The sequence below is a fragment of the Vidua chalybeata genome, chromosome 3, assembly GCF_026979565.1.
Source record: "Vidua chalybeata isolate OUT-0048 chromosome 3, bVidCha1 merged haplotype, whole genome shotgun sequence".
Taxonomy (NCBI): Eukaryota; Metazoa; Chordata; class Aves; order Passeriformes; family Viduidae; genus Vidua; species Vidua chalybeata.
The window spans coordinates 52,436,002-52,444,991 of record NC_071532.1 but is presented as its reverse complement, the minus strand read 5'-3'; the positions used below and the strand labels follow the sequence as shown (position 1 = coordinate 52,444,991).

Genomic DNA, 8,990 nt, shown 5'->3' with positions numbered 1-8,990 from the left:
ATAACTTGATCTGGCAGAGTGTTTTTAAACTGCCACAGCTAATGTCTCTGAGCAGTCAAAGGACAGACTGTACCCACTGCCCTTTAATGGTAAAGAGAAGCTGCCCACAATGCAGCCCCCTCTGCACATAGCACTTCATGCTGGTGATGATAGCTGGAACCTTTACCTGGCAAATGTCTCATCTTTTCCATCCATAACAGCTACCAGAATTTCTTTTTTTTTCTTTAAGGGGGGGGGAAACCCAAAAAAAAAAAATCTCCTCTAAAAGGAAAGAGGAAACCAGAAATTTGGTAGTGTCTTGGTCCTGCCCCATGATGCTTCTTCCTGCCTGTGAATTTCCACCTGCCCCTTCTGCATATATAAGGCAGCACACGTGGTATACACTGTTTAGTCGCCTTCCTCTGTCCAAGGGATTAGTAGCAGTGGGGAGTGATGCTATTTCTCCTTTCCTCTGCAGTTCACGGGAGGTGAAGGAGCTGTGGCTGGACTCACTTCTTGGGTAAGTACTGTCTTTGAAAAAAATCTGTGGCATCATGGTTGAAATCAGTGGAGAGCTTCAGATGCAGCTGCACAGAGATGTACAAAAAATATACATGGGGGAGAGGTGCACCCACTGCTAAGCATTGCTCATGGGCAGAGCTGACTGAGCTGCTCAGCCTCGGGTGTGCAGATTAATGACCATACATAGCTGTCACCACTTGCTCACTTTTTGCATGGATTAAAAATGGAAAGCTGCTTTTATTTTGTTTTAATCAGGAGGCAGATAGGACAGCAGGGCTGAATGCCCTTCCAGAGAGGGCTTAATAGTTTACTTGTGTGGGAGATCTTGCTTGTTCAGGATCATACACACTAGATTGGCTTGTGGAGGAGAAAGCCAAGAAAGGTACAGTTTTACAAGAGTCTTTGTCCATTCCCTGTTCAACAAACAGGCAAACAAAAGGACTGAAGGAAAACAGACTGTCCAGAGCTCCTCCAATCAAACTCCTAATGAAAGTGTTGAGCAGCTGTAATACTGTGAGTATCTTAATTATTTCAGCTCTGTCAACATAGTGACTTTGAAAAGCTCTGATTTCCAAACCATAGGATTCAGTTACTCACACAGTGTCTTTGTTTTCTTGCCTAGTCAAAGACACTAAATGCTGGAAACATGGAGAGTCTGATTGAGTGCCAGACAGAGGTAAGCAGCCCTTACATTTTCCTGGATCCTTTTTGGGTACTGGTGTGAGATACCTTAGCAAAGTAGGGGTGACTCCTCCAGTAGCTGCCGGCTACTGCTCACTCAGGAGTGGGCAGAGCTCTTCAAAGGCAGCTCTGTGCCGCACTGAGCAGAGGGAGCAAGGCATTGCTGTGGGCAGTCTGTGCATTCCCCCGGCTCACCAGGAGCTTTGCTCAGGGATCTTGAAGGCTTCAAAGCCATCAAGGCTCCCCAGAGGAGTTTGGGAGGAAATTTCCAGTGCCGGGGAGGACACAAAAAAGGAGGCTTCTCTGGATCAAAAGCACAGCTTGAAAGAGCGCAGGGTTGTGACCTGCCGGCATGACTCGGGTGTCTGGCTGCAGATTTACCACAGACTCCTTTACCAGGGTCAGTTCTGGGCCAAGGCGCCTCTTTAGCAGGTGTTGGGCTTGTCTGGTTATTCCCCAGAGTCTCCCCAGATTTCTGAGGAGCTGCAGCAACTTGCTGGTGGTTCTCACTACTGTGGCAGCTCTGTAACGCTAACATGCTTTTTGCAGATTGATGCCAAGAAATGTCCCCTGTCAGTCCCAGCAGAAGCTGAAGACAGACTTTGCCTCTCAAACGGTGAGTTTCAAAAACAAACTGAGGAACTGCCTTCTTATATAATGCTTGCAAGCAGACACTTGTGCAAAACCACATGAAACTGCCTGTTCCCCCTCCTGGAGAGCAAGCCACAGTTCCCATCCAGGAGAGGGCTTCAGCCCTGGAGAAACACTCATTTGCAAGTTACTTCTTTCCTATATGCTCAGTGGTAGAGGTGACAATGCTGAGTGCCAGAGGTCTTGTATTCCCGTTCCCTGGTCCTCAGAGCCAGGTTTCATTGTGTTCCCTGGTAGCAATGGGAAGTAAATGTGTTTCTTTCTCACTCAAGCATTGCCTTTGAGGTGTGGCACTGCAAGTGAATACTGAGTACTGTACCAGATGTTGCACACCAGAGCAAATAAACCCTCTTGGCAGCAGCACCAGCACTTGTTTTTTCTCACCATGCAAAACCTCAGCAGCTGTAAACAAGCCAGAGCAGATCATTAATAGAGCAGGGTCAGATTTGGAGCAGACAATCATATCAGTCCAGTTTTCAGGAGTATCAGAAGCTAATATTTTATATTAATGTTAAGTGACTTCCTCAATTTTTTTTAACTCCTACTTACCAAGAGCTTATGCTAAGTCACAAAGAGAGGTCCTGAGAATTTCTTATCTAGGTAAGACAACTTCATTTTGGAGTATAAGGCATGACATTTATTGCAAATTTGCAGAAGGCAAATCCTTTAGAAATCTTTCTCACAAAAGGTTCCTTCTCTCACTGTTTGTGAAAGGGGAAAAAAAGGCACAACCTTCTCCAGCACAACTATCCTCTGCAAATTCCAGGCACTCCTCTTTGTGAAAGAGATGCAAAACCCGTGCTAAGATATTTCTAACCATGAAGCCAGTGAGTGCTGACTCTGATGCTCCCATCCTCTGGAGCAGGCGTCATGTTCCACTGGCTGCAGGGCAAGCACTAGTTCTAGGAGCATTGTCATTAGAGCTGGCTCCAGAGCTGGCAGAGCTGGAGCCATATGTTTTCATTTCAGGCTGTGAAAGAGGTCAGAAAGTAGGAGCCTGTACTTCTACTCTTGCTGTAATGCTGGGGCACAACCAGACCATGGAGTGAAAATTGTTATCATTGCCAGCTGCCCAAGAGGTATATCTGCCTCAGAGTTATCAGAGAAACTATTGCAATATCAAAAATCTCTATAAATGTCATTATTTCTATGCCTTGTATGTTCCCAATCTCTAAGAAGAAACAGTGATTACAACGCAAAAAACGCCCAACCCAAAACAGGAAAGGTGGTGGCCTTAGGGGTGTGGCCACAGTTTCACAGTTTAGGCAGTTGTTTCCCTAGTAACCACTTAGTTGTCTCTCAGTTTCTCCCAGTTTGGTTTGTTTCAACATACATCTCTGCACTGCACACAGATGAAAGACCACAGAGTGCTCTGTTGGTTTTTTAATTTTAAATTGATCTTTTGTTTCCCTTTTACTTGCAGCAGATGGAACAAAGAAAATAAAGAAGGTGATATCGCAGTCCTTTACTCTGAGAAAAAGCCTTACCAAAAGAAATTCCTCAGGACAGCTAGACTTGGGTGCCAAAATCACTCTGTTTGGCCATCCTCTGGCACTTATCTGCGGGGAAGATGACACACTGCCCCAGCCAGTCCAGGTAAGGAGGTACCGTTGCAGTGGTACTGTTTACAAAGACCTGGAGTGTCAGGACAAGGGGGAAATGGCTTCAAACTGACAGAGAGCAGGGTTAGATTGGACATTGGGAAGAAATTCTTGTCTGTGAGGGTAATGAGGTCACCCAGAGAAGCTGTGGCTGTCCCATCCCTAGAAGCGTTCCAGGCCAGGTTGGATGGGACTTGGAGCAACCGGGTCTAATAAAAGGTGTCCCTGCCTATGGCAGGGGCGTGGAATGAGATGATCTTTAAGGCCCCTTTCAGCCCAAACCATTCTGTGATACCTCTGACTTAAGTGTGAGGCAGGATACCCAGTACTTCTGCTGCATCATCCTGGAGATGATTCTGGTGTTTCTCAACACACACGCCCCTGATAAGCTCAGGGCCTATCCCAGATGTAGAAAGAGTCAGGTCTGAGGGTTTTGTCCAGCTCACCCAACTTTCACTGGAAGTAACTTGGAGTGTAGAGAACCCAGGACCAGGAATGAAAGATCTGCTTCTTAATATAATCATCTGTGATTTTAAATAAGTAATTTAAATAAATCTTTCAGCAGCATAAACTTCCAAGGATTTCTGTATTTCCATGAAAAACAAGTGTTCAGCTATGGACTGTCACAAAAAAATACCTAAACAATAACTCCTGAATAAAAATGGTCTTGTAACAGTTCTTCCACTGAATTGGCTTTCCCAATAGACATGCATTTGTCTCTACTAAGTAATATTTGCCTGGAGAAGAGGGGATGTGAACTAAGATTTAAGCCATCCCTTGCTTCCTCCTAGAAGTAAGCAAGGATGACTCCACTGAAGTTAGTGGAATTTATCAGTTCAAAAAGAAGGTGGATTAAGGGAAAAATCAAGAATATTTCCCATGTAATGTACTTGGAGCAAGAACTAGATACTGAACTAATCAGAGCACAGTGTACCTCCAGACAATTTTTCTTCTATTTCTAAAGAAATGTTCACCTGCTAACTTTCTTCATCCAAGTAACCATTCTTCCTTTCCTGTCTGACTTTTTTTTTCCCTGCAGGATCTCCTAGCCATATTGTATATGAAAGGACCTTCTACTGAGGGGATATTCAGAAAAACTGCCAATGAGAAAGCACGAAAGGAGTTGAAGGAGGACCTAAACAAAGGCGGGAATGTTGATCTGAAAAGCAAGTCTGTGCACCTGCTGGCAGTGGTTTTGAAGGTAATTCTGAGCTACACTGGTGGGAGGACATTGCTAATATGTACAGGCCCAATCCAGTGCTCCGAGTTGATCTAGGTGGGACTCGGCTAAAGCCAGAACTAAGTCAGACTGAATTCTTCAAGCTTAGGAAAGTTTGGCTTTTTCTACCTGATTGTTAGTCCTACTTGTTGGGCTGCTGATTTCCTGAGGAAGCTCACTTTGTCCTCTTGCTCAGCATTCTCCTGGGGAGCAATAATGAGATTTGTGACTGAAGAAAAAGCAATTGAAAGCTGCATCCTCTTACTACACAAGTGCAAATGCACTTGTGCACTAATGATGGTCAGGGAGCTCAAGTCAACTTGGCTCTTAGAGAGCCCAGGTGACAGTAATATTCTCTCTGTGCTCAGGGATAGTGTCAAAACTTCACCTAAATCTCTTGGCCTTGCAGGACTTTCTCAGAAATATTCCCTCCAAACTCCTATCAGCTGATCTCTATGAGAAATGGATGCAAGCTCTAGAGAAGCCAAGCAAGGAAGAAAAAATTGAAGAATTGAAAGAGTAAGTTTTTCAACCAGGAAATTTTGCAACCAGTGCCAATGTAATGGAGCAGCTGGTAGAGGCCAACAGTGTCTTTCAAAATCAAGAGTCTCATTTAAAAGCCTGCCATTTGTATCAGCTTGCTATTGCTCCATGGGGTTTGGTTTAGAGGGCTCCAGCAGCAGCACTTCCTGAAGTTACTTCAGACTGCTTTATGAAACCATGAATGCAGGAACAGGGCAGAGGCTGCAGTGCCTCAGCTAACTTGGTCACGGTGCTGTGGGACAGGCACTGACACGGAGCCTTCACATGTGCTGGGGGTGAGGTCAGGCACATGGAGATCACACCATGTTTTGCTCTTCAGGAACAGTAGGTGTGGGAGCTGACTGGGAGTGCTTTGAAAGCCCCACAGCACAACCACAGGCATTGGGAAGCCTCCAGTGAAATCTCCTGATGTCACCTCATCTATTCCAGGACATGGGATTCTGCAATGCTGCCTTTCCATCAAGACCTTGTAATTCAAGGTCTCATAATTAACCACACACTCAGCTGCAGATGGGGATTTCTGAGAGATACAGAGAGCACACACATGCCCTTTTCTGGAGGAAGCAGTGTCACTCTAATTGAGATTTGCTCAAATCAAGAAGCAGAGGCCACTGCACCATCAACTAACGTGACGTTCTGTTTGTGTTCACACAGGGTGGCTGACAAGCTGCCGAGACCAAACCTCGTTTTGCTCAAGCTCTTGCTCTCTCTGCTCCACCACATCAGCCAAAATGCCGAGACCAACAGGATGGACTCCAGCAACCTGGCCATCTGCATTGGCCCAAATATGCTGAGCCCAGGGACGGACAGCGCGCTCCCGCTGGAAGTGGAGAAGGAGATGAATGACAAGGTGCGCTGAACTCACTGAGCAGCCGCTCCCTCTGGGGCAATTGAGAGCCATCCATAGGGATCCATCCCACTGCCATTGCAGCAGCTGAACAGAACAGCACCCCTGGACCTTGGGGGTGCCCCTCAGCTCAGGTGTCCCTCAGCCTGTGGTGGGATGGGCCAGGCTGCCCCTCATCTCGCCTCCTCTGAGCAAAAGCAGCAGCTGCCCTGCAGCCCCTTAAGTCACAGCTCCTGCAGACTTTGCATGTGGAGGGCAGGGGGCACCTGTGGCCATTGTCACCCCTGGGCCCTCGGGCAGCGAGGCCAAAGCTGTGGCTGCTGGTGTTTTGTCTGTATTGGGGCAGATCCATTTGTCTGCAGCATCAGGCCTTATCCCCCATGGTGGACTCACCCTTGGACTTTAAGCCAGGATTTTGGCAGGAGCCACCCTGCTCTGTGTTGTCCTTCCCACAAAGATAGAAGGCAGGGTGAGGAAAGGATCTTCAATATGTCTTGACTGAAATGGGCTGTTTTCTGTGTGCAGGTGACAGTGTTGGTGGAGTTCCTCATAAACAATTGCTTGGAAATATTTGAAGGGGACATTGCCTTCCCTGCCTGTGCCTTGGCTGAGGAGTCACCAGAGCACACAGACAGCTCCACAGGTATGAGAATGGACTGGGGATGTCACCGACTGGGGCTGCTGGGCCAAATTATTGAATTTGATATGTGAATATATCTGTGGAAACACAAAGGATTCAAGATTGTTGAAGCCCTCTTCTGAACTCTCTCTGTGTAATTCTCTTTCATCCTCAGCTAGTCATTGAAAACTAATGTCTGCTTTCACCCCACAGAACAACTCTGTGCAGCTCATCAGAATGACTCTGCCTATGACAGCCCAGATCCTGAAGCAGAAGGCAGCCCCTGTACCTCTGAAATGGAGCAGGCCAAACGGAGGAGCGCTACTGTGAGCAGAAATTGTCCAACAAATATCTCTGCCCCTTCCCTGACTAATTTCAGAAATGAAATCAGCACAATGGACAGGAGGTACTCAGAGTCAGACCTGTCCTTCCAGAACTGCCTTGATGACACAATAAGGAAACAAAGGCTAAACAAAAGTGAGGACAATTTTCCAGTTCAGCAGAAACTGCTGTGGATGGAGGCACTGGAGGAACGTCTTGCAGGCTTACCTTCACAATTATCAACTGACTCTCTACCCAAAACATCTTCCAGTTGCTCCCTGGAGAGCTCTGATGGCTCAGTTTTCACCAGCTCCCCAGTCGTTTCGCCCTCTAGTCCCAAAAAAACCTTTTTAAATAGGCCTCAGTCCTTTTCCACCAAGGCCACTGAAGACTGCAGTACACCTAGCAGAGAGATCAAAAAACATTCCATGTCATTCTCTTTTGCAAACCGCAGGAAAACACTAATAAAAACCCAGAGTTGGGGGCCTGGAAAACCCATGTTTTTTCAGAGGGACAGTTTCACAAAGAAAGAAGATCAGTTCTCCTGTAGAATTGTCCAGGAGGGCAGCTGTAATGATGACAAACTATTGCCTGTGGAACATCAGCAAAGGCTCCGTCTCAGGTCAGCTGATGAAGTGTTCAGAGAGGTAGACCAGAGAAACCCTAGAAGACCACCCTCTTATGAAGAGGCTGTTAAAAACTGCCTGGCCACTAAAGTTCCCTCCCAAAATATCACGGTTCAGACTCTGAGATTAGCAGCGTCAAACCAGGATGTTTTGCTGCCTGATCCATGCAGCCACAGTGCACAGGACACAGCATATATGGATCTGAGCGATCTACACAGTGCCAGAGTTTCTGCAGCAAAGGATTCTGACATGGAAACTGAAACCTTCAGCATCACTGTGGGAGTAAACTCCCGTGTGAATTTACCCGTGACCCCCGGAGTCTACCGGATGAGAGCCATGTCTGAGTCCTATCAAAAGAACAAACTTGAATATGTGGCTCAGAGGTGCAGCCAGCCGGTTTTTGAGGTAGAGCAGATCCAGTATGCTAAGGAGTCCTATGTTTAAAAAGCCTGTCCTTCCTTTTTGCACTGTACAAAGTAAATATTGTAAAAATAGACATCTTGCTAATTGTTTGTAGGATTTTACTTTCAAGAGACAAAGAATAAGCTAGTTCTGCATGAACTTTTTTTCCTGAAGTGTCAGTAAGTTTGACATGTCACATCCTTTCACCACAAGAGTTGTTGCTGGTGAAGACCTGTGTATCATATAAAAATGTAAGTTAGTATGCTGTACATAACCTGTTGTATGGGAAGAGTAGTTAGCAGATGATAAACAGTGTTGTATTTGTTTTCCTCAAATGACAATTACAAGGTTGGCAGGTCCAAAACCTGTCTCACCTTCTTTTTGTTTTCTGTATGGTCACAGACTCTGTACCATTTTTTCATGTGTGTATGTGTGCCAGGCTGATGCAGTGCTTTGCTGATTTTCTGCATTAAATGTGGGCTGGCAGTTACATTAATGGGGGAAGAGCTATTCTGTCATATAGGCCATTTCAGCACTCTTCCATAAACCCCCTGTACCTGCTGCCATTCCATCTTCCTGCTTGCTGGTGATAAGAATGATCTGACCACTAAGCAGCATAGTGTTGTACACTATGGGGTTAGAGCCCTATGTGGTCATTATGGTAATGTATGAAGTAACCCTCATGTGTCCTGAGGTGCTTTTAGACTAATTAAACTGGACAGGCAAAGAAAGGAAAAGCAAGAAAGAAAGAAAACAAGAAAGAAAAAAACTAACAAGAACTCCTACAAGGAAATATTCTGGATTCCAGCTTTAAATAGTTATAGTTAATTGAAAAAAGAAGTCAAAAAGAAAATACTAGGTGTTGTCCTTATAAACTTGTAAAAATGACTGGAAGTGCAATGTTCTTTTATGGGTCAGTATAGCCTTAAACCAGAAGCAGGGAGACATTTTTCTCCTGTGTAACTTCACTACAATAAAA

General features: G+C 45.7%; 1 protein-coding gene across 1 annotated transcript; it reads left to right on the top strand.

Moving 5' to 3' along the window:
- Positions 1-418: 418 nt before the first annotated feature.
- Positions 419-8,990, top strand: TAGAP (T cell activation RhoGTPase activating protein). Its single transcript, XM_053938218.1, has 10 exons — positions 419-499; positions 930-1,014; positions 1,124-1,177; positions 1,732-1,798; positions 3,257-3,429; positions 4,474-4,635; positions 5,063-5,172; positions 5,851-6,046; positions 6,569-6,686; positions 6,876-8,990. Exons 2-10 carry the CDS (start codon positions 988-990, stop codon positions 8,051-8,053), a joined length of 2,085 nt encoding a protein of 694 aa, XP_053794193.1. The 5' UTR covers positions 419-499; positions 930-987; the 3' UTR covers positions 8,054-8,990.

Coding starts and splice junctions, on each gene's coding strand:
- TAGAP (XM_053938218.1), top strand. CDS start 988: ATGAAAGTGTTGAGCAGCTGTAATACT. Junction 1,178..1,731: donor TGATTGAGTGCCAGACAGAG/GTAAGCAGCCCT, acceptor TGCTTTTTGCAG/ATTGATGCCAAGAAATGTCC. Junction 4,636..5,062: donor TGCTGGCAGTGGTTTTGAAG/GTAATTCTGAGC, acceptor TTGGCCTTGCAG/GACTTTCTCAGAAATATTCC.